The following is a 25,412-nucleotide window of genomic DNA, read 5'->3' as shown; positions in this document are numbered from 1 at the left end:
CACTGTCACCATTAGCCACCAGGTGGTGAATCTCCTTGAAGGGGTCGCAATTCACGCTCACCGTGAGCTTCAGCAATCCCTGTGGACAAGCACATCATCCCCACCCACAAAACCCACATGACTCCCCCACCCCATCGGCCTTACATGTGACACCTGCATTTCTAACACTTCGCCGACCATGACCTTCCCTGTTACCACACCATGTCCAATAAAAATCAATGTGTGTACCATACATTTCACTTCTTAACTTGAAGCAACTCACACAGCACTTCTCACCCGATCCACGCACCAGCCATTGGACAGCCACTTGTGCCCGCTTTGTTACCAATTACCCACTGTCCCGATTGTCACTCTAAAACCCAGCAGAACTTACAAACCCATGCCAATTTTCCCACAATTCATTTTTTTCACCAAAGAAGGGCACTTCGCCACAATCTCAGCAGCCGAGCATGGCCGTATATGCTCAGCCCAATCTAGTCTCCCCGACCCCCGACAGTGATCTCCGGACCCGACCTATGAAAGGGCATCTCGGATAGACCTGGCAGTTCAGCAGGAGGATTCACCCTCTCCGAGTCTAAAAGTCTATTGGAGGGCCCCTCCATCGCCGGGTACCGGCAATATCGTTGCATGTGTCCTCTTTGCCAGCACCGGAAACAACTCCCCATAAAAGGCCCCCGTGAGTATCGGTGAAATGTCTCTTCCGGTTCCGGACCCCCTCGGCCATAATCGAATTGCTCTATTGGCTGGGCTGGACCCCGCCGCTTTGGCGCACTAACTACCGGATTACCCTTTATCAAACTTGACAGTTTCTGGCAAATTTCCTGAAACATTTGGGTAATGCCAATTTCTCCCAGCCCCCCTCCCTGATCCTGGATCTCCGCCTGTCGGACCGTCACCGATGGCCTCTCTGGAACCCGACCCGGCCGACTCCACGAGGCCAGCCTGGCCGCGCACTCGGCCGCTCGGTGAACGGTGGGTGGATCCTGTAACTCCACTAGCGCTCGGACCTCAGGGTCAGGAAGAGCAGCTAAAAATTTCTCTAGTGCCAGTCTGTCCCATGCCTCCACTGTAAGGTCCCGATACGCGATCCTGACTGATTGGTAAATGTCCTGCACCAGGTCCTGCACTGTCTCATCCGGCTTTAATCTGCGGTGCTGGAGCTGGGCCCGCACCAGATCACAGTTTGCCGCGAACCCAAACCGACGGCTCAACGCCTCGCAAATGTGGGAGCTAGTCAACATCCCTTCCGCGATCACGTTTAACACGTCTGCGGCTGGTCCCCGCAACGTTGCCACCAAATTCCCTGTACGTTCCCGCTCATTCCACCCGTTTAGTCGGGAAATACACTCAAATTGCGTCAGAAAAGCTTCAAGGCTCCCTGACCCGTCGAAATTTACCAGGGGGATCACTTTTACGGTGGCCCGCTTCTCAGTTTCTCCCTTGTCCGAATCCAGCCCAGGGATCAAACACCCTTGTGGCTGCGTATCCAATTTCGGAGCCCACTGTGGCCAAAGATGTTTTGTGGTGAGGGTCTCATGGGTCAATTTTGCTTCATGTTCCAAACGTTGAATGGACCGATTCACCTCTTCCCGCAGAATCTTCTGGGCCCGCACAACCTCCTCCAAGGCTCCGTCGCGAGTTTGTAGCTGCTCCTCAACCAACCCGGACACTCTACTTACAAAAGACGGCTCTACCAGGCCTTTATCCAAGACTTCATCTTGGCTCATAATTTAATCTTGTTCGTCCAAACGAGCCTCCAATCCTTTTACCTCCTCCGCCAAATTCATCCCTTGCTTCCTCAGCTCTCTCCACTCTTCTACTTGCAGCTGCATATGAGCATCCACACAGGCACGATGACGTTCCAGGCTTTCATCCACTTTATCAACCCGAATGTTCGTTGCATCAATTTTATCTACCAATTTTTTTCGTATATTTTCCCCCTCCAATGTAATTTCTACTTTTGTTTCCTCCAATCTATCCTCGAATTTACTTTGTATTTCTCCCAATTTAACATCCACACACTCCTGCATCTCAGTTTTCATTTTCTCCATCTTTTCCCCCAATTCATCCCTCATTAAATCAATCCGTGCACTCAACTGTTCCCCCATTACCCCCAATCGATCCACCATCTCTGCCCCCTTTGCCGTCATTTCTGCCATTTGTGCCCCCTGTGCCGTCATTTTTGCCCCCTGTGCTGTAATTGCACTCATTAAACGTTCCAACATTGTCCAGATCGTCATCGTGCCGGTTTCCGGTGCTGCCGGCTCCGTTACGGGCGATGAAGCACGGTCCACGCTCGGAATGGGGGAGGTTCCAACCCTACCCCCGTCTCTCCCCTCTTCCCCCGACTCGCTGCCAGACACGTGGCCTTCCTCCTCAAACATCTGCACATCCGCCATGGTGCAGAAGTCCCATTTGCCGCCAATTAATTTAAATTTGAAAAATCCCGCCAAAATTTTCCCGCGCTCGCGCGCTTTTCTGTAATGATTTTATATTCCAATTCGTGGCGAGATTTTAATCTTGGTATATAATTTAGAGGGGTTCGAACATCCAACACCCTGACAACAATGTGACGTCCACGGGACTTGAACAGTCCCGCCAACGTAGAATGAGCCGAAACGATGGAGGCGGTTTATTTATTTATAACCCAAACATGGCGGTTCTAATCGCTCTACCGCAAACGGGACGAGGAAGGTGGCACGAGTCACTTTTCACTGAGTTGATGATGTTTATTCGTTTTTACTATTAACCGGAAATAACAAGACTCGGCAAGAAAAGGGATCCGGGGCGATTCGACGGGATGGTGTGGGATCGGGCATGGGGAAAAACACAGACAATTCCAATGAATATACAGTTCTCAAACCCTCTAACGCGCCAAGCACACACACACACACACACACACACACACACACACACACACACACACACACACACACACACACACACACACACACACACACACACACACACACACACACACACACACACACACACAAAACGTAGCTATTTCTGGTGGTCAGGCTGGACCGTGGTGTGGACGCAACTGTCCCTGGATCGGCATCGGACGAGCTGGCCTTGCTCTCGTCAGGGGGGGGGGGGCAGGAGAAACCGTGGTGCTGTCGACCTCCTGGTCTTGGCCCAAGTCCGCTCACAGCCGCCAGGGAACCAGTTCTGGCGCCAAGTTGCGAGCAGGAGAGGGAGGCAGGTCCGCCCGCCGTTCGACCCCATACTCCGAGTCAGCAGAACCCCAGAGCCAACCAAGGTGAGGCACGAGGCTCAGCAAGGCTCCAAGACACGATGAAGAACACGATCGAATGAGCACAACAACAAGCACGCTCTCCGCGCAACAGCCTCCCCACCAAAAAAAACACGATCTTTTTGTCTCGATCTTCTTCCTCTTCCTTTTCCTTTTCGACCCCGAACAGAACCTTTTTATCCTCCCATCCTCGTCACTTCCAATCGAGCCGTTTTATTGGCCCACCGCCGTCGCCTTCCGCCAATCGTGATCACGGGGCGGAGCCATCCGCAGCCCTGTCCTGTGACGTCACGGCCAGCCTCCAGGGACTACTAAAGGGGTTTACGCAGACACCCTTACCTTATCCCGTGTCCCTATCTAATTACGTGACAATTATCATTTCCCCCTTGAAGAAATGAACATTTACTAGACAACTTATCACCACTGAATTGCTACCTATTACATCGAGATCCTGGTAAACTCGAACAGCATGGCATACCTAATTAAACATCCTAATTACCCTTTGAATGCATACCCCCCCTGAAACGTAACAATATATATATATATTTTTTTTATCTATGGAGAGATTTCTTTTATTTTAATTCTTAGAATATCGGAACTCAAGACAGGACCTCCACAAAAGCAGTTTAGAACATTTGCTACCAACTTTAAAGATGAGTGGAAAGAAGAGTATTTTTTCTTTACAATCTCCAACAGACAGAGTGTGTGCTTAACTTGTCATGGACATGTAAGTGTAGCAAAGAGAATCAACATAGAATGACATTTCATCACACACCACAAGAGGATTGCAAGTGAGTACCCTCCAAAAAGTAACCCGGGGAAAGTAAAAGTTAGAGAACTGAAGTCACGTCTGATCTCCCAACAATCTATTTTCAAGAAACATGTCAGTAAGTGTAAAGAAGCTACGGCTGCTTAATTTAAGAATGCGTACATACTTGCAAAGAACAAGAAGCCCCTTGAAGATGGTGAGGTAATTAAGGAAGCTATCCTAACCGCTTCTGAAATGTTATTTCAAGACTTCTAAAATCAGTTGGAAAGTATGTCTGCCATTAAAGAGATTTAGCTATCGAGAAACTCAGTTATGAGGAGAACAGAAGCAATGTCGAAAAATGTCACCTGCATGCTAAAGGAGGATTTCATTCATTGTGAAATCTTCATTATCCAAGTTGACAAATCAACAGATGTATGTGACGCAGCTCAATTGTGCATTTTTTGTCAGGGCTGTTTTTGGCGATTATAGTGTGAAAGAAGACATGCTGGCAGTTGTACCACTGACTGGCAATACACATGGTGAAGATATTTATCAGGCTTGTCAGCATTTCTTCCAAGAGATCGGTGCCCCACTGCAAGAAATTGTGGTAATTACAACTGACAGTGCACCCGCAATGCTCAGAATGAAGATTGCCTTTATTGCCATGTGCAAAAACGACCATGACTTCCCTGATTTGCCCAACCACCACTGCATCATCCATCTGCAGGTTTTGTGTGAAAAAGTGCTTAATTTTCAGCATGTCTTGAGTGTGATTATGAAGATTGGCAACTCAATCCGAGGCAAGGCACTGCAACACAGGCTATTCAAGAACTCCTATGTGAACTTGATGCTCAATACTGGGATCTTATTTTGCATTCAGAAATGTGATGGCTCAGCAAGGGAAATATTTGAGTGTTTCCAGGAACTCGTTCCATAAACAAAATGTTTTTTGGAAGAGAAATCAACACTGCCAGGAGCTCGGTGATCAACGATGGCTAATTGACTTGGTGTTTTGACTGATTTGACTTCCAAACTTAACACTGTTAACCATGAAGTTCAAAAATCTGACAATTGGTTGAATCGGTAAATGTGTTCCAAGGTGGAGAGCTGAAATGAGGAAGGGAGGATTCACTCACTTTTCAGACCTACAAAAGAGGCAGGAAGAACTCGCGTCATTCAACAGGAGAACCAACGCTGAACATATTTTTTAAAATTTAAGAAGACTGAAAGACAATTTGATGAATTGAGACATGTAGAGCCCATAGTCATTTACCTTCAGAACCATTTTGCAGACACTGATAACAGTGAAACTGCAGCCAAGATAGCAAACGTTGTGAAACGTGACAATGCTGAGCTAGAGACGAAAATAATTCCCTTTCAGAATGATTTGCAACCGACATCCCGATCATCTGACAAATAATTTTGGGCACTCGTGCAGAAACAAAAGTACCCCCTTTTAAAAGAAGTGGATCCTTGCATGAGTGCTTTCTTGAGATCGATGTATCTGTGTGAGGCGTCTTTTTTTGCAATGAAATACCTGAACTCAAAGTACAGATCCCGCTTCACTGATACTCATCTCAACGACTGCATGAAGTTGGCTGTAAACAAGTACGGCCCAGGCTCTGAGAAGCTAACAGAGCATATGCGGTGTTACATTTCACACTCGAGGTGAGTATTCAACAATTTTTATTTGAAGTACATGCTTTTAATGGAGTGCGGTATTGCATTATTCTGGGTTTTTTTTAAAGCACTATTTTTAGACCATTTCAGTGGGTCTAATACACTGAATTAATCGGAACTAAAATTAATGTTATTATACCCAGTGGTTTACGTTTTTCTCAGTGAGAAATTCTTTATCTCTTGTAACACAGTTTAGTTATATCCTGTACTGTATATAGTTAATTTTTTTTTTTACCACTTGTGCACTTTTTTCAAAATACCTGCATCATCGTCATACCGCGCAATCTCAATTTTATATATATATATATATATATATATATATATATATATATATATATATATATATATATATATATATATATATATATATATATATATATACCATACTGTAAAGTAATATTATCCAATGGGTGATTTAAAACAGCAATGCGTTTCAGGACTTGTGCCAACAATTAATAATCATTCATGGTGTTTAAATCAGATCGAACAACAATGAAAAATCTTTCATTTGCTTTGCAGCTCCAACTGGCCAATTCAAAGTACACAAGTGGCAAAGCAACTCCGACCTCAAACTGCTTTTTCACACGACATAAAAAAAATGTATAGCCTGTGTCGGAATGTGGTTTGTTAAAGGGACAGTTACAAATGCTGTCTTTCAGTTGCTAAGCAAATATAAAAGTACATTTTAAGCCCGTGTTAAGTTGTATTATATTTAGATTATGAGACGTGTTTTGTACAGGGCTTCCAGTCGCATTTATAGCTGACACATTTGCAATCTTTCTAGATGGAAGCAGTTTTGGCATAACTAATTATTGTTTCTTTGTTTTACAGATAATACTTGAAAGTTTTTAATGATGGAGCACTATAAATGCAATGAGCATTTTTTTGTTGATTGTTAATTTTGAAGTTTTTTCTAATTGCACTGAGCATGCCAATTTCACAAACAAGGTCGTCATGACAGAATGATGAGGCACATTTTGATTTGGCAGATTTAACTCCAGCAGATTTCTTCCGATGGGATGGAATAAGGAACATCCAACATCGATCAATGAATTGAAGGCAAACATCACTGCAACCATCCGCTCCATTGATCAAGAGACATTGCTTGCGGTAATGAACAATATGATGATCCGCTGTCGTGAATGCACGAATTCGAAAGGGGTCCATTTGTCTGATGTAATTTTTAAGAAATACAGAATGAAAATTGATTTTTTAAAACTTAACATATGTGCCTATGTTGTGTAGAAATTTTGTTTAATTTGGTTTAGAAAGAAAAAAGTTACAAGGATAATAAAACCGTCAGATATAAATGCCCCACCCTGTGTTTAGCTTTCTGCAGTTGCGTTGTGTTGAGGACAGGGATAGGAAGGAAGATGTCACCTGCTTTATGTTTTCTTTAAATATTGTTGCCCAAAGAGTAGTAAAGGTTGGGGACCACTGTCATAAAACATGTTTTCAAGTTTATCGAATTTTCAACCTCATCAAACCCACGAACCTTTACTTCTGTACGCAAAAAATACTTTTAAAATAAACTCCACCAGACATTGAGGATGTAACTTTGTTACACTATTGATCCGGAGTTATAATTTGGGGAAATGTTAATGACAAATTTATGAATCAGTCAGATTGTTTCAATTCTTCACAATACATTTAGTTGCAGATATAATAGCTAATGTAATTCCAAGGGAGATCGATTGAATTTAAAACCAACTGTCCAGCGTATGTAATTCCGTGACATGTTTTTTGTTAAACTATTTGGAGAATCTCAGTCAATGTGAGAGGACATCGATGAGAATGCTGCCGTGGATTTTTAGAGTTTCACTAAGAGAGCGGTTGAGGAATGATAAGATAGGCAAGAGAGCTGGAGTTGAATTACAGAAAGGATTAGAGAGACTAGGTTGTGGTGGTTTGGACACATGATGGATGAAAAGGATGAAGAATGAATCAATAAAGCATGAAATGAGCCAATTTGAGGGAAAAGATCAAGAGGACAACATAGAGGACAACAACATAGAGGAAAAGATCAAGAGGACAACAACAAGAGAAGAGTTGTGGAGCGCCTTCAAGATCACCGTCCTTGATGTTGCCGGTGGATGCCTTGGAGCTCACCGCAGGGCAAAGAAGAATTTTGTCTCTCAAGGGACACTGGATACCATTGACCAGAGTCGCAGGGCCAGGCTGAATGGCAGAGCTGAGCTGTTCAGGGAGCTGAGGCGTAAAACTGTACGTGCACTGAGGGTGGACAAGGAGGCCTATGTGCGAGGAATCTGTGAGGGGGTAGAGCATCACCTGTGGACAGGTGATTCTCGTCCCGCTTACAGGGGAATTCGCGCATTACGTTCATCCAAGCCCATCCCTCGGAGCACTACAGTTCGAGCAGAGAGTGGTAGACTCTTGACAGAGGAGTCTGAAGTGAAGGCCCGCTGGGCCGGTTACTTTGAGCGGTTGTACCAGGCTGATCCCCCAACTGTCGAGTTGGACGTCAAGGGTGTTACAATCCCTGTTGCTGACCCTCGAATCAACTGTGGTCCACCTACGCTTGTGGAAACACGGGCTGCGGTGAACCAGTTGAAACAGGGCAAAGCTCCAGGGATCTGTGGCATCCATGCCGAACTTCTCAAGGCTGGTGGTAATGCTGCACTCGTGTCATTGCATGCAGTTTTGTGCTCTGCCTGGAACACAGGCATCATCCCAACTGACTGGAAGAGGGGCCTTGTTGTCCCTCTCTGGAAAGGGAAGGGTGATCGCCAAGACTGCAACAACTACCGAGGGGTGACGCTGCTCTCAGTGCCGGGCAAGGTCTTTGCTCGGATAATTCTCGATAGGGTTCGCCACCATCTGCTTGAGCACCAGCGTCCAGAGCAGTCAGGCTTTACACCAAAGAGGTCAACGATTGACCGTATCCTTGCACTTCGTGTCCTCACCGAACGCAGACGAGAGTTTCGGCAAGGGCTGCTTGCAGCCTATGTTGATCTCTGTAAAGCGTTCGATTCAGTGAATCGGGATGTCCTCTGGAGGATTCTTGGTCTTCGTGGGGTGCCACCAAAACTGATCGATCTGATGTCTGAACTCTACTCTGGTACTGAGAGTGCTGTGAAGTGTGGTGGTACCATCTCTGACTTATTTCCAGTTGTTACTGGAGTTCGTCAGGGATGTGTACTTGCCCCCACACTTTTCAGCACTTGTATGGACTGGATTCTAAGGAGGATGACGGAGAGATCAAGTTGCGGTGCGTCATTTGGGAATGTCAAGATCTCGGACCTTGACTTTGCAGATGATGCAGTCATCTTTGCGGAGACTTTAGACATCCTCTTGGGGGCCCTCGAGGTGCTGAATGAGGAGTCGGAGCCGTTGGGATTACGGGTTTCTTGGGTCAAAACTAAGATCCAGGCTTTCGGTGACATCTTGGATGCTGCTGTCCTGTCTGTGTCTGTTTGTGGTGAGGATGTTGAGATCGTGGAGAGATTCACTTACCTTGGCAGTGATATTCATGTCTCTGCTGGCTGCGAGTCAGAGGTCAATAGACGTCTGGGTCGGGCCTGGGGAGTCATGGATTCACTGGATCATGGGGTGTGGCGCTGCCGGTACCTGTGTGGGAGGACGAAAGTCCGAGTCTTCAGGTCCTTGGTACTTCCAGTCTTGCTCTATGGGTGCGAGACTTGGACTCTGACCAAGGATCTGAGACGGAGACTTAATTCCTTTGGTACCAGGTCTCTTCGGAGAATCCTTGGCTATCGCTGGTCGGATTTTGTGTCCAACGAGCGGTTGCTGAGAGAGACTCGGATGAGATTTGTTACCTGCATAGTCCGTGAGCGTCAGTTGCGGCTGTATGGACATGTGGCTCGTTTTCCTGACTCTGATCCTGCTCACCAGATTCTCTCAGCGAGGGAGTCTCATGAGTGGAGGAGGCCAGTGGGTCGACCACTTGCCTCATGGTTGCAACAGGTTGACCATCATCTCAAGGAGATGGGGATGGGCCTGGCATCTGCCTGGGGGATGGCCAGACGGAGGCCCCTGGAGTACCGGTGGAAAGTGGACGCAGCGACGTGCTGTTCTGGCACATGCTCCCATACCTGACCTGACCTGACAACATAGATTAGGTGGAGGGAGGTTGTGGAAAGAGATTTGAAGAGTGTGGGATTGAGAGAGGAAGATGTGGAGGACAGAGGGGTTATGAGGAAGGCAGATCCGAGTGGCCGAAAAGCTTCGAAGAAGAAGAAGGCATTGTGGTCATCAGAGGATGAACCCATATTTAGTGTTTTGTATTTGCTGTTCGAGTAAAAAGTCAAACAAGGACGTTCAAATGGTTTGTCCATGCATGACATACAGTTTTGTCAAGAAGGCAAACATGATAAAGCCTGGGTGTTTAATTCATCCATGTGAGCTATGTTAAATGTACGAATGGAATCAGACTTTCTCATGTAAGAAACTCACTGAACCCAAACAGCTGGTACATTACTTTCCAATCTAGGTTGTCTCGATATTAATTTTCATCGTTTACCTTCAATAAGTAATTTCTCCAAAAGTACTGTGCATTTAACTGACTGCTTCCTACGTATGGTTCAAAAGCCTGTTACAGTTGACCATTTCTCATGCATTTGGTCACAAGAAGATGCATCTTCAGATTTATTCACATAAATTAGTAGTTGATTTACAATTTGAATGATAGCTTGATAGCCAGTTCATAAGTTAAGAGAGTCATGTTCTATGTACACTGATTCCAACATACTTTTTAAAACTTTCCATTCTTCAACTTTTTTTGTCTGCCAACATACAAATAAATCATTCATGGGATAATAGTGTCAAAAAGAGCCATAAGCTCATAACTCGTAATCTACAATCTACAATCTACATATTACTTAAGTGGGGAAAATGTATGCCTGGTGTTGGCTTAATGGTTATGGTGGTGGGCTTTGGATCCTATGATCCTGAGTTCAAACCCCACTCAGATGTTGAATTAATACCAGGTGGGGTTGACTCTGCCTGTCATCCTTCCAAGGTCGGCAAAATGAGTACCAGCATGCTGGTATCCTGTGTCGGAGTGGCGACCCGTCCAGGATTGTGTGCAATAGCCAAGGAGACTGCTTAGACAGCACCAACGCTCTGCACAGAGTATGGACCCAATGGATGGATGGATGGGGAAAATGTAGTGAGGGCTAAATGAAGAAAACAGAAATGGAGAAACTTAAGAAAAGGAAGTATTTTCTCTCTCTGCAAGAGCGAGGATCATGGAAAAGCAAGATGTAATAGAAAATAAAGAGTGGTGGAACTGTGGAGGAAGATGGAACAAAGTAAAGGTAAGAGTAAAAGTGAATGTACATGGTATAAGAGAATGGGAAAGTGGTGGGTATCGGAAAGCCTAAAAATTCCACCATTTTTGCCTACATAATACCACTACATTAAATAAGACAATTCTCTGTACGTGTGTGTATGTATTTATGTATGGATGTATGTATGGATGTATGTATGTATGTATGTATGTACATCTGAAAATCATCTTACTATAATTCACCGTCTGTCCGTCTGTCTGTTCCCAGGTACCACAAAAACGGCTGAACCAATGGCAACCATTTTTGGGGTATGTAATCCTGAGACCCCTTGGAGTAAAATAGGCATAAATATAATAACATGACCCCCTTGATGACTCCCATAGGGAGCGGGTGCTTCTAGTCTTACTATAATTCACCAAATGTCCGTCCGTCCGTCCGTCTGTCTGTTCCCAGGTACTGCAAAAACGGCTGAACCAATCGCAACCATTTTTTGGGTGTGTAATTCTGAGACCCCTTGGAGTAAATTAGGCATTAATATAATAACATGACCCCCTTGATGGCCCCGTAGGGAGCGGGTGCTTCTTGCAGGAAAAACCAGGGTTAGTCCGATCTCCATTTTTTTTCATCTCCATCCAAATTTTGCGTGTACATGTTGGTAGTACCCAGGGTCAGGTCATCGGCATAAGGAGACTCCTCTCCCCCCCCCCCCGCTGTGAGGGGTGGGGCAACTTACAATTTTCACCCGATCTCCACCAAATTTTGTACACGTGTTGGTAGTACCCAGGGTAAAAAATAAAATAATCCCACCTGGAGACAACTTGCCAATGCTCCTGGGGCAGGTGTTTCCAGGATAAATAAATAATATATTGATAGCTTCTTACAAATGTTTCCAAGCATCATGTGCACATATATTTCATGGGATGCATCAGGCTTAGAAGTTTATCTGAGATGATCTCATACACAATTACATTTGCCTTCTAAACATAATGTGAATTTTGTCTTCAAAATGTAATGCGACTTTCCAGATTCATCGGCTGCTATATTCTCCCTATGACTTTGATGTTGGTAACTGATTCATGTGTAATATGGTCTAACAGAAGTCTTAACTACACATTATGCTTCAGTAATTCGCACCTATTTCAAAAATGTCTTGCCAATTTTGCAACCATAATCTAAGCTAAACGCTTTCACTATCCAAACAATCCATACATATAGTTGTTGATACATTCATACCCTAAGGCAGTGGTTCTCAACCTGTGGCCCAATTGACATCCAGTTTAAAAAAAAAAACTGCTTCGAACAAAGGGAATTGCCAGATCTCCCACTAATGCAAGTCTCAAACCAGATAAATTTTAACAGTTAATGTACTCAGACTTAGTTTGTTCATTTAAAATGTGCTTGATAGATATTTTCCAGTGTTGACATTACTGTCAGATAACAGATACAAAACATTTTCAAATCAATACACAGGAAGTTGGTTGTGTGGGTGTGGCCCACAAAACACATCAAGATCAGCTACAGGTGTAATCCACTGTGGTAAATAGGTTGAGAACCCTGGTTGAAGGTATTAATTCAGCTGGATTCTCTACATACAAGAAATGCATGGTGCACTGATCCATGAAGCAGGAGGCATCAAGCAAGGTATGAACAGGACTTTGTAATCTATTCAAAGGAAAATCCTGAAAACAACCATCAACTTGTTCTGCAGACTTCTCAACCATCCTTCATGTGTTTGTAAATAAGTAAAATGTTCCAAGCAGGTGTTTAAGAGAAATTCACTCACCCGGAGTCCCGTCTCTCCAGGTTCACCCTGGATGAAAAGCAGGAAAAAGTGACAGTTTCTTAAGTTATCAAAATATTTCAATGTAAACATTGTTGGAGTTTAGGGCCCTGTCACACCTTGACGTTTTAGCCAGCATATGGCAAGGTCTCAAAATGTATGTAAAACGCTGGCGGATGCTAAACTATTGATGTTTTTTTTCCAGTTTTGGGTGTATAATAACGTGTTGCACGTATGCATAATGTATTAGTAACGTACACAGAACGTTTCAATCACATAGAGATAACTTATACCAACGAATGCTGAGCGTGTTGTCAGCGTTCACAACCTATGCCCAACGATAGCTAGTCTAACTTATGCATAGCGCGGCAGCGTATCGCCGAAGATCACGTGGCGTAGGCTATTCATAGGCTGCAGCTCGACGATTCAAATCATAACCGCACCAGACATCGAAGTGTGAAGCTGCTGTCACACATTGACGTTTTAGCCAGCGTATGCCGACATATGAAAAATTTGCCGAAACAAGCTAGCACACGTCGAATACGTTATGGGTAAGTTTTGTATTCGTTAAGAGCACACTGGCATACATCGTAGTATGTTAGTATACGTCGTCATACGCCGAGTACGTCGAGAAATTTTCAGCATGTTGAAAATTTTTCGACGTACTCGGCGTATGACACACGGTCCGCATACACTGGCCATAAGTTGTAGGCACGTTACGCGATCGTTGACACACGTCGACACACGTTACTTGTACGTTACTCATAAGTCGAAACACGTCAAGGTAATGGTTAGCGCCAGTGTTCCAGACTCCCTGGTTCCAGACTCCTAGCGTCAGTGTTCCAAACACGTCAACAATCGTGTAACGTGCCTACAACTTATGGCCAGCATTATGCGGAACGTGTGAGTCATACGCTGGCATACGTCAAAAAATTTCAAGCATGGAAAATTTGTCTAACTCCTCTGCGTACTACGACGTATGCCAGCATGCTCTTAACGGACACAAACTTACCCATAACGTATTCGACGTGTGCCAGCGTTTTAGCCAAATTTGGCATACGTCAGGCATACGCTGGCTAAAGCGTCAAGGTGTGACAGGGCCTTTACATTTCGAGTGCATGTTTCATGATGCTGTAACTACAGGTAAAAAATCTCACATACTGTGCAATGTTAGTTTGTTGATTGTATCTTGATTTTGTCTTTCATAGTTGATGTAATATATGCATCAAGGCTCATCCATTGACCCAAGGTACTGTTTAACAAAATTTTTAAATGTCACAATGAACTAACAAACTTTGTAGAATAAGGCAACATTTCTTCAAATTATATTGGAATATATAAATCCCATATAGGAATATATGATGTGGAGGAAAAAAATAGTCTTAATTCTCTGTCGCATCCATTCCATATCCATGCATTCAAGGCATCATCATACCAACAGCAAGTCATAAGCGTTTTATAGCTGAGAATTTGTCCTGGACAAGCAATTTGTCCTCAGGGTGATTGATGCTCCAGAAGCAGGGGTTAGTGGGGGCAGGAATTTGGAAGTTGGCTACAGTCGTGGCAGAGAACGGCCTGCTCTTTCTAACTAAGGGACTGTAGGGGTCTAACTAATATCATCTGTGAAGCTTCAGGGTAACAGTTTATAGTTGGATCTTAATCTGTTGAGTTCATATCAAAATGGTAAAATTCAAAGGTTAGCTGCACAACCAAGCTATCATACCAGTCCTCAATCCGATCTCAGACTACAGCATGCTATACCCAAGGAAAAGTGTCATCATTAAAAGCACCTTTACTTTCACTACTTTCTGTTGGACTAGTTTCCTGGGAATTTCTCATTTAACCATAGCATCTGTACTCACCTTCAGAACAAGTGTAGCTGGACGACCAGGTGGACCGTGAACTCCGATCTCTCCTGGAAAGCCTCTTGGGCCTGTCGGACCAGGACTCCCAGGCAAACCCTTAACATGAAAGGCATCACATTAAAGAAGAGTCGTGGGAAAATTCTTTCTTATATTTCGAGCAAAATGTATGAAACAAAACAAGCTTCTCTCATCAACATGCTGAGAAGAACATGAAAGTGTTTATTAGTCAGTACAAGTGAGAGCCATTTTTCTTCTTTAAAAAGGTGTTGACTATTTTATAAATCTGAAAATTTTGTACTGTCTTTGGAAAACTTCGAGAGTACAAGACTATAAATGAAAGAGACGATGACTAGAAAACTTGGTAGACCCAACATGCCCATCAAGTTTCATCCGGATCTGTCCACAACTTTTTGAGATATCCTGCTATATAATCGGTTAAGCCCTATCTGTAAATGTTGAAGAATCACTTAAAAAATTATCAGATCTGGATCTGGATTTGGATCTTCACCAAAATCTAATCAATTCATCCTTGTCACACACCCAACCTGCCCACAACTTTTTGAGATATCCTGCACACAAGCAACCAGACAAACAGACAGAAAGGGGGTGAAACATAGCCTCCTTCCATCTTCGGTGAGGGAGGTAATAATAAGAGAAGTGGTGAGAAAGTGAATATTTCTGTGATACTACAAGGGTGAGTCAAAACTGTCCACAGTTATTTATTAAAAACTATGCTGTGTTGACTACATTGCTTATTGTACTTCCAGGTAGAAGCACGAACTGTCTGAGCAACTGTCTGCGGAAACCCTCCGGCAAATGAACTTTGAGGTGTTTGGAGCAACCTCTATACAGTCCTGACATGGTCCCTTCAGACTTTCACCCGTTTGGTCCACTCAAAGATGCTTTAAGAGCCCGTTACTTCGCCAGTGACCAACAAGTGAAAGAAGCGGTGCATGTGTGACTCGTCACTCAGCCAAAACCTTTTTTTTTTGAGGGCATACAGAAGCTTATGAACCGATGGACTAAGAGTGTTGAAAATGAGGAGGACTATGTGGAAAAATGACGCTCTTGTACATGCTCAATTGTAGTTATATTATTTAAATAAAAATATATTGCGGATACTTTTTGACTCACCCTCGGAAATACAGTCAACCCTTAAATATTGCGGGTTTTGACTAATGAAGGGCAACCTCTTAGGTACCGATTTAGTTATCGTGGGATTTAATTTTGACCAATCATGGTTTTTTGAGCTGAATTGTGATGGTTGTCGTGCACCACGAGTCTTTTGTTGTTTCTCACACATTGTTAATGATGACGAAATGTAAAACGATGTAGAAAAGTGATTATTGTTAACAGTTTTGACGTTACACATATAATTGTAAATCAGCTGCACTGCTGTGGTGCAGGTTGTAACTGAGATATGACTGCATACTGTATCGATATCTGCATTAACACTGGGTTCAGTGTAATCTTCCATGTAATCGAAATAAATTCCTTTGTTTTTGGTTATTATTGCCCTTAATGATTTTTAACCAAGAGGAAAACTATTACAAGTGGTGCATCAAGTGCAGAAGCTGGTTTCAGAGCTGCAAAACAATTCCTTGAAATAAAATAAGAACACATCACCAGATGACAAAAGGAAACTATTTAAGAGATTAAAGTAAAATGGGAGGGATGGTGGGGACTTTATGGCTAGAGGTACCCACACCTGCCTCTCAGGATGGGCTTGAGGTACCCACACTCACCGATGAACAATCTAGCTTGGGTTTGAATACCGACACAGCTATAAACTTTTATCCCGGTGTTTCACAGGGAGGGTGATTCCTCAATGTGTGTGCCATCCCTCAGATGCAAGTTAAATTGGGAATCCCATCGGTCAGCATTAGTTGGTAGACGTTTTAGATCCCCAAGGTGTCCTTTGCAAAGAGCAGATGAGTTGTTACACCACGACCAAATTTCAAATTCCTGGCCTAACTACTGCTGGCAAGGCAACAGCAAACCACCCAGTATAACACTTGCCCAGGAAACTGCATCGGTGGCACCGACACTCTGTGAAGAGTATGGTACATCAGAGAGAAAGAGAGAGGTGGGGGATTTAGACAAATTACAGCATAGGAGGGAAGGGCTGTGTTTAATCTTCTTTTGAATGTTTAATCTGCTTCAACGCAGCAGGAGAGTTCATTGTAAAACTGATATATATACATATATATATTTATTTATTTTAGATGAGCAAATACCACGTGTCACTTTGCTGACGTCATACTAAATGGGTGAGGGAGAAAAAGAGGGGGGAAGAGGGAGAGAGGGGTGGGAGGAGGGGGGAAGCAGAGAGAGTGAAGAGGTGGAGGGTTAAGGAGAGAGGAGGGAGGGGGAGCAAGGAGTGGTGGGGGAAGGGAAGACAGTGTGAGGTGAAAGGAAGGGAAAGAAGACGTGCGGTGGAGCGTTAATTTCGACTCCCACTGTCTCATCAAAATGATTCTGCGTAGTATAACAGTGAAGAAGGAAACAAAATAATGTCAGAAATCCATTTTATACCAGTCATAATATAAACACGGCTCAGAGACAAACTCCCGTCAGGAGACAAACACCGCCCGGACGCATCCGGAGACAAACACCGTCCAGACATAACCACCGTCTGGATATGTCCAGAGACAGACACAGACAGGGAAAGAGATAAGGGAGTGGAGAGTGAGAGAGGAGATGCGGGAGGGGGGGTATTGGACTGTATTGGGAGGGTGTTGAGCAAGGATGGGGGAGAGAGAGAGAGAGAGGCAGAAAGAATGTTATGCTTAATGAACAAAACACACACACACACACACACACACACACACACACACACACACACACACACACACACACACACACACACACACACACACACACACACACACACACGCTTGGCCAATATCGGCAACTTTTTTGAAATTGGCAGGTTGCAGTCAGTGTGATTACCAGCTGCAGTACTTACTGTATACAACCCAGAAACCTCGAGTAGCTTTCACCCCAAAACAACATTGCATTTAAATAGACATTTCAGGGATATGTTCACAAACGTTATTTTTAACGGCTGCGTGTGACGGGTGGAAAAAAATTTGGCTCCATAATTTAGAAAACACGTTAATAAGGCAAACGGCTTGGAAATCAGGTGTTATTTCACAACTCGCTCAGGGTGACAGAGCACAAACCACTCGCTCAGGGTGACGGAGCATGAACCACTCGCTCAGCGTGACGGAGCATAAACCACTCGCTCAGGGTGACGGAGGACGAACCACTCGCTCAGGGTGACGGAGCACGAACCACTCGCTCAGGGTGACGGAGCACGAACCACTCGCTCAGGGTGACGGAGCACGAACCACTCGCTCAGGGTGACGGAGCACGAACCACTCGCTCAGGGTGACGGAGCACGAACCACTCGCTCAGGGTGACGGAGCACGAACCACTCGCTCAGGGTGACGGAGCACGAACCACTCGCTCAGGGTGACGGAGCACGAACCACTCGCTCAGGGTGACGGAGCACAAACCACTCGCTCAGGGTGACGGAGCACAAACCACTCGCTCAGGGTGATGGAGCACGAACCACTCGCTCAGGGTGATGGAGCACGAACCACTCGCTCAGGGTGACGGAGCACAAACCACTCGCTCAGAGTGACGGAGCAGGAACCACTTGCTCAGGGTGACGGAGCACAAACCACTCAATCTGAATGACGTGGTGCAGCAAAAGCATCTGCAGAGAGTGAACCATTTGCTCAGAATGATGTAGCACAGTACCGCAATTGATTATAATGGGCGTCGGCAAGTGGCTTAAGCACTCATGCAAGTAATACAATTAAGTGGTTGATAAGGAATGGTTGGCCAGGCTGTTGCTGCATACTGTAAAGGAGCACTTTAACTTTAAAGCCCATCTTCACCCCACACGCAGCAGTTTATGAAATAAAATGAATTAATGAAATAAGATGACTTTATCCACAAAATGCAGAACACCCCTGGAGACATCAGAAAGTTCAATCACCCGCGAAATAAACATTGCAGAAAACCCGCCATTTTGCCTGTTCGTCTGAACATGTGTCATGTGGTACATTGGTTCGGGTCCACGCAAATGTTATAACTTCATTTTAAAACGTCCGTTTTTGTAATTTTTTTTTTTTTTACCAGATTTGCTTTGATTCCATGTGGAGCACCTTGCGAAACCTTGAATGAGAGATGAGAGATGAGACAGTTTGAGGTGACTGGGGGGGAGGGAGGATGAGGATATACCAAAGGCAGACAAAAGAACTCTCTGGAAAATCTCGGACTCTCTGGAAAATCCTCTATTTCTCTTTGCCGATGACTCAACCCTCTGCCGTACCATCTGTCATCCCTCAGACCGGCAAGCAGCAGCTTCTTCGCTCACTGCAGATCTGGATAAAATCACAAACTGGTCCAACACGTGGAACATGTCTTTCAATCCAGACAAATCTCACACTCTCACTATGTCTCTTCGAAAGGACCGTTTACAAAACCCCCCCATCCACTTTCTCAACAATCCTCTGGAAGAAGTCTTTTCTTTCAAGCTTCTAGGTCTCACTATCTGCCATGACCTTTCCTGGGAAAGTCACATTTCCAACCTTGCCTCAAAAGCCAGTCGCCGACTGGGAATCCTCCGTCGTGCAAAGTCCTTCCTCGGCCCTCTTGAGCTCCTGACTACTTACAAAGCTTTTGTCCGTAGCCTGATGGAGTACTGCTCTCCCCTCTGGGCTGGTGCTCCTGCCTCCCACCTTTCTCGACTTCACGCTGTCGAAACCAGGGCTTTTAAGATCATTGGCATCTCCCGCAATGAAGCTGAGTCTTTGGGCCTCTCACTCAATCACCGCAGGTTGGTCGGTGGTCTTTCTGTCTTCTACCGACTCCTCTCCAGCCTTGCCCCCCCTGCTCTCTCTGCGATTTGTCCCAACCACATTTCCACAGGGCGCTCAAGGTCCGCCAACAACCCCCTTCTGGTAAAACTTCCAAAATCACGAATCACTGCTCATCTTCACTCTTTCACTCCTCTTTTTTCCTGCCTTTGGAATAAACTTCCTCACTCTATTCTTTCCCATTCTTCCCTTCAGGCTTTCAAAACAGCTGTTCACCACCACCTCTTATCTTCCCCCATCCAAATCCTCGATCTTTTCTACCCCCGATAATCCACCCAAGCCCACTTCCTTCAATTCTCCTGCTTTCCTTCCTGAAAGTCCCTTTAATGTCCATCTTCCCCTCGCCATGTTCCCCGTCCCATCCCCATCCCTCTCCCTTCCACAGTTCACCTGTGTCTGTTCCCCAATGTTTTGTCCCTTCCACTCCCGCCCCTCTTGTCTCATGCCTCCTTGCTGTGAGTTGTGTGTTAGCTCTCATACGAGCCTCAACCAAGGTATACAAAAAAAAAAAAAAAAAAAAAAAAAAAAAAGAAAGTGCCTCCAACACCTGAGGAAGGAGAGAGTTCAACCTTTATATTAGCAGGATGATGTATTGTGGCTTTCCAAAGGATGGGCACACCCTTGTTGCGTGCCTTACAGAGTGAGAAAAAGTTACCCTCAGTTGGGTTAATCTTCCATGTTGAGAAAGTTTACAAGCTGCTTTACTGCAACCATGCACTCCAGGATTAAGTGTAACAGAGCTGAGAGGATAGATGGGATCGCCACAGACAGGATGAGATAAACAGATGCATGAGAAAGAGTAACCTTTTGTGAAGGTATTCTCAGACAGGATCAATATAAAATACTGCAGAGATGGCAACCCATTAATTTTGGTGAGAGGGCAGATTGCAGTCCTTGCCAAATTGTCAGTGTGACCAACCAGATCGTTGTACATTAAGGTCGCTCTCGAACAATAGCCAGATATGTTTAGGCTTCGATAAGAAAGTCTGAAAGGAAGACATAAGAGTTGCAGAAATCCAGGTTGGAAAACTTACAAAATGAATCAAACCCACAAAGTCACACAAAGGCTTAGCTGCAATGCTATGCATGGCTGGTTTTTGCAGAGCTGAGAAACATAATATTGGGATCAATAGTTACAAGTTGGTCCATGTTTGTAAATAGTGAGGTGGATATAGAGTCGTTATCATTGGATGGGCATGTGGCAAACAAAAAATAGGTGGTTGTGGAAGGATACTGTATACCCATACCAGGCAAAATCATTCATTTATCATTTATTACCTCCAACACTGAAGGTGGACAGAGGTTATGTTTTCACCCCTGTTTGTCTCTTTGTTTGTTTGTCTGTTTCTGAGCAGGATATCTCAAAAAGTTATGGACGGATTCAGAGGAAACCTGGTGGAAAGGTTGGGTATGTGACAAAGACAAATTTATTCGATTGTGGTGAAGATCCAGATCCGGATAGGTGAACAGCACGACTTCTCAAAAAGTTATGGACGGAATCAGACGAAACTTTGTGGACATGTTATGTGTTTGACAAGGACGAATTGGTTTGATTTTGGTGAAGATCCAGATCCAGATATGAGATTTTAAAAATCTTCTATCTGATTCTTCACCATTGGGAGATTGGGCCCAAAACTATATATTGCATGAAATTTCAAAACGTTAAGGACAGATGCATACAAAACTTGGAGGACAGATTGGGTGTGTGACGCTGACAAATTGCTTAGATTTTGGTGAAGATCTGAATCTGGATCCGGATAGTATAATTTTTTAAGTGATTCTTAAAAATGGTGGGATAGGGCCAAAAACGATAAACAGCACAATATTTAAAAAAGTTGTGGAGAGGTTATGACAAAACTTGGTGGATGAGTTGAGTAGGTGACAAGAACAAGGGGATTCGATTTTAGTTAAGGTCCTGATGCAGATCTGGTTTATCAGTGGGATACAAAACGTGTGCCGTTCTAATTGTCCATGTTATAAAAATCCAAAATATTCCGGTGGCCTAAGAAAGGTTCATGAAGGTGGTGGTGGAGGTAATAAAGATAGTGAAGATCGTCATTGACATAGACAACATCAGTGAGATTTGGGGAAAGGACCAGCTAAGAAACAATGGAGACATCCTTTACAAGAAGAAAGTTTCTTTTAAATATACAATGTCCAGAGCTACAGCAAAAACCTGTCAAGATATATCAGTGATATTTGAAGGATACCCTGAATATTAATGGTCCACACTATTGGGAATGAGGGGGGGGGGGATAGCTGAGGGTGCAGTGGTGGGGGGGGTTCTGGCATAGGCGTGTATACGAGTCGTGGGGGAAGATGTTGGGTGGGGGGGGAGAGGAGTGCAAAATTAATGCGTTAATGTGTATGAGCCCCCAATTGATGCAGAACAGGTTTCCTTTATGGATCTAAAGTTTTGTTGAACAAAGACAGAAATTGAGACCAAAGTGTAGGGAAGCTTGATTTAAAAGTATGAAGAAATGACATGCTGTATGAACTGACGCAACGAGACCTTGGGTTTCGAGAAAACAAGTGGAAACATAAAGGTAAGGAAGAAAAACAAGTTGCATGGGAGGGAAATGTTTGAAAAGACAGTAAAGGAATATGAAACATTTCCAGATGTCATTTAAAATAAGTTATCAGTTGATAAAAAGTTCCGTAAGTAAGGAAGTAGTAAGAAGATAGTTTTGCACACCAAAAGGAAGAAGGATGATGTAAAATAAGTGAAGGAAGGAGTGATATGGAAGAATGAATTTTTCACACCAAATTAGTTTGCTGATGCCATCGAGATGGTTCAAGGAGGATAAAAGATTGCTGTTACTTTCCAGCATAATGTTAATGGTACTGTCATTTCCAGGGTATTGACAAAGATACTATCAGAGGGTAATACTCCTCACACAAAAACCCCCCAAAAACATCGCAGTGTGCGAGGTTAACAGAGAGACCTCAGTCAGGTCGCCCAAGAGTTAAACACCCTCACAAGGATCATTATCTTGTCAGTGGTATGAAGTCCAGAAGCTCCACATACCTCAAAAACAGCACAATGGAAATACATGCAATGGTGACACTACGTCACAACGGGAGGGTGAACTGTTGGTGCCATGTTCTTTTCACTGGCGGTTCTAGATTAAGCCTAGACTTCAAGGATAGACATGCGAGAGTCAGGAGAGGATATGGGGAGCCATTTGGTAATTGTATCACCAAGCAGCATGATATATTGGTGGGGCAGCCTGGTGGTATTGGCTGGCATTCAAGTTAGCCAAAGATCTTCTCATCATTTATAGCGGTGCCATAACTGGTGACAGACACATGGATAAGATCATTTTGCCTTGTCACCCTCTAGCTCAGTGGAAAGACATCAACTTCATCTTTGTTATACAAGAAAACAAACAAGACATATTAACCAAAGCTTTTCGTGCTGTACTTCTCAAGGTTGAATCACAGCAAGAGAACCAGGAAGTGAGAGAGTGTGCATATATAAGCTTGTCCATGTAAGATCAACACCAATTGGTTCATCATTTATGACGTTAATGGTAATCTGAGCCCCCATTGGTTAGCCCACAGGCATCGGTATCTCTGGCTCCGTACAGCACGAAAAGCTTTGGTTAATGTCTTGTTTGTTTTCTTGTATATTAAAGTTCTGTAGTACCATGCATCTGTTCCTTAACTTCGTCTTTAAGGAAGGCAATGCCCATGCACATCAGGCACTTGCTTTCAACACTGTATGTCTCCAGGACCACAGTATCACTCGCATAGACAGGCCTGCATGATCTCCAGACTCATTCAATTCAACATGGTTATGATCTTTTATGGAGGTGAGTTTGCAGACTTCAAATCTGCTCATACTCTTGAGAAACTATGTGGCCTTCATCAAAGAATAGCCCAATATCCCAGAGCAAAAGCAAGATGGTCTGACTTGGTTGAAGAAAAGGCATGTACACAAGCTTGTATTGTGGTCAATCATGGCATGCCTGGTGTTGGCTTAATGGCTCAGGGTGGTGGGCTTGGGATCCTAGGGTCCTGAGTTCAAATCCTGATTGGCTGTTGAATTAATGTTGGTTGACTCTGCCTGGCATCTTTCTGAGATTGGCAAAATGAGTACCAGCTTGCTGGTATTCTGCATTGGAGTGGTGACCCATCCAGGATTGTGCCCAATAGCTCAGGTGACTGCTTAGGCAGCACCAACGCTCTGCATGAAGTATGGTCCCAATGGAATGGAATCATGGTAATCACACATTATTACTCATGCTGTAGACTGGGTGAATGAGTATTGTGATCATCTCGTTTGTGGTTTTGTCTGTTTGTCGGCAGTATAACTGTACGACAGCTTCATATTGTGAATGTATTGGGCAAGTTCAACTTTGAGCTCACGATAAATAATATAAAATGAAAATGAATACAGGACTACATTTACTCACACCGTGGCCATGCGACAGTATAAGTTAGCACCCTCTGGGCAGTATTGAATTCAGAGAAAACAAGAGTCAGCATCACCATTGTGTTCTAGTTTTAGATAGCCATGATGCTTTTGCATAACAACCCAACTTTGGCTTTCCCTGACATTATGTTGGTTCATGGCATACACAGATCAATGTGTTGGCCCCTTCAATGAGAATATGAACACATTTGAATGTACTATAACAACAGTAAAAGGAATGTAATTTTTTTTTGTGAATATAACCCTCTGAATACTTGACAGCTGAAAGTAAATAAGTGATGATGGGTATAGATGAACATTTGGTGAAGTTCTGTTATGTCAGCCTGCCAAAGCTTATCAGATTATATCTCAGTTGTAAAATAAAGATTCCCAGGATTACCATTGGATAACAACCAACACTGTTACTTTGGAAAAAAAATACAAAGGAATGTGGACACAAGCAAACATCCGTTTCTCATTCACTGCATGAGATTAACTAAGCTATGATTGCATACATTTTGTGGATGAAGAAACAAAATTCTTCATATTTGTGTTCATGGTTGTGGAAAAAAAATAACAAAAATGGAAAGTCAAAACAGTCAATAAAGCGTGTGCACTCAACATTTAAAGATATTTTCTTCGGTTTTGGGACAACAACAATGCAAAACTACTCATGCATATTTATTGATAAATTTTGCTTTTCAGTTTGTGCCTGTTCCAATTCTTTGTGATGGTACTGAGAAAGGAAATCAATACATTTACAATGAGCAGCAGATTACTATCACAAATCCTCAAAACATTTATGTCTTGATGCTTTACATACATTGAAACCTGATTCTCCTTTGTCACCGGGAGGTCCATGAATGACAGGAGTAAAGATTACATCTCCCTGGAAAAAGAAGTATGCAAACAGCCTTATTACCTGATGTCTTATTACATACATGTTTATTTATTTGAATAAATTGAGAAACAAAACCACTCTAAAATGTCTGTTTTTATCATAAATTTAAAAAAAAATGACCATTCTTTAACAATAATGGGGTTCTCAAAGATGAAAAGTGCATTGTCGGCAAAAGGTTGTCCACATAAACTCACAATGATCTTGCTTATTTACAGAGATCATCTTAAAGAAGGTTTGTGACATTCGGCATCATCTTTGAGTGCATATATCGGAGCCAACAGTTTGTTCATATGCAGCATGGGGGAATCTTTCATACAACGCCCTCCCCCCCACCCTCCCCTTCCCCCTGCATACCAGATATATGCCTCTTCACTCCCAACTCTGATCTCACACAAACTTCCTTTGTCTTCTCTCCCTCCCACATTTCACTACCCACTCTCTCACTCCTATCCATTCCCATTTTACAAAAGTAACATTTTTTAAATGACTCACTATTTATAGAAAAAGCCCAATTAAGTTTCCCATTCCTTACCAGATCACCCTTCAGTCCTTGTTGTCCTTTCTGCCCTGGCAGGCCCTAATGAAACAAACATTGAATTT

The 25,412-nt window shown here is 43.7% G+C and overlaps 1 protein-coding gene across 2 annotated transcripts in view; it reads right to left on the bottom strand.

The window, feature by feature from the left end:
* LOC147018083 (uncharacterized) overlaps positions 1-25,412 on the bottom strand; it is a 357,617-nt gene that overhangs the window by 216,902 nt on the left and 115,303 nt on the right. For both annotated transcript variants that reach the window (XR_015062269.1, XM_085897420.1), the window contains exons 28-31: positions 25,345-25,389; positions 24,735-24,800; positions 14,600-14,698; positions 12,741-12,767 (exon numbers count right to left, since the gene is read on the bottom strand). Coding sequence is in view for 1 of the 2 variants with exons in the window: in XM_085897420.1 (XP_085753546.1) it covers positions 12,741-12,767; positions 14,600-14,698; positions 24,735-24,800; positions 25,345-25,389 (237 nt within the window). In the remaining variant the exon portion in view is untranslated. The remainder of the gene's footprint in view (positions 1-12,740; positions 12,768-14,599; positions 14,699-24,734; positions 24,801-25,344; positions 25,390-25,412) is intronic.

Source organism: Eptatretus burgeri, chromosome 10 (genome assembly GCF_056783735.1).
Source record: "Eptatretus burgeri isolate ZD-2024b chromosome 10, Ebu_testis_v1, whole genome shotgun sequence".
In the NCBI taxonomy this organism is placed as follows: domain Eukaryota; kingdom Metazoa; phylum Chordata; class Myxini; order Myxiniformes; family Myxinidae; genus Eptatretus; species Eptatretus burgeri.
Note: the sequence above shows the minus strand (reverse complement) of the source record. Positions and strands in the feature narration are given on the sequence as shown.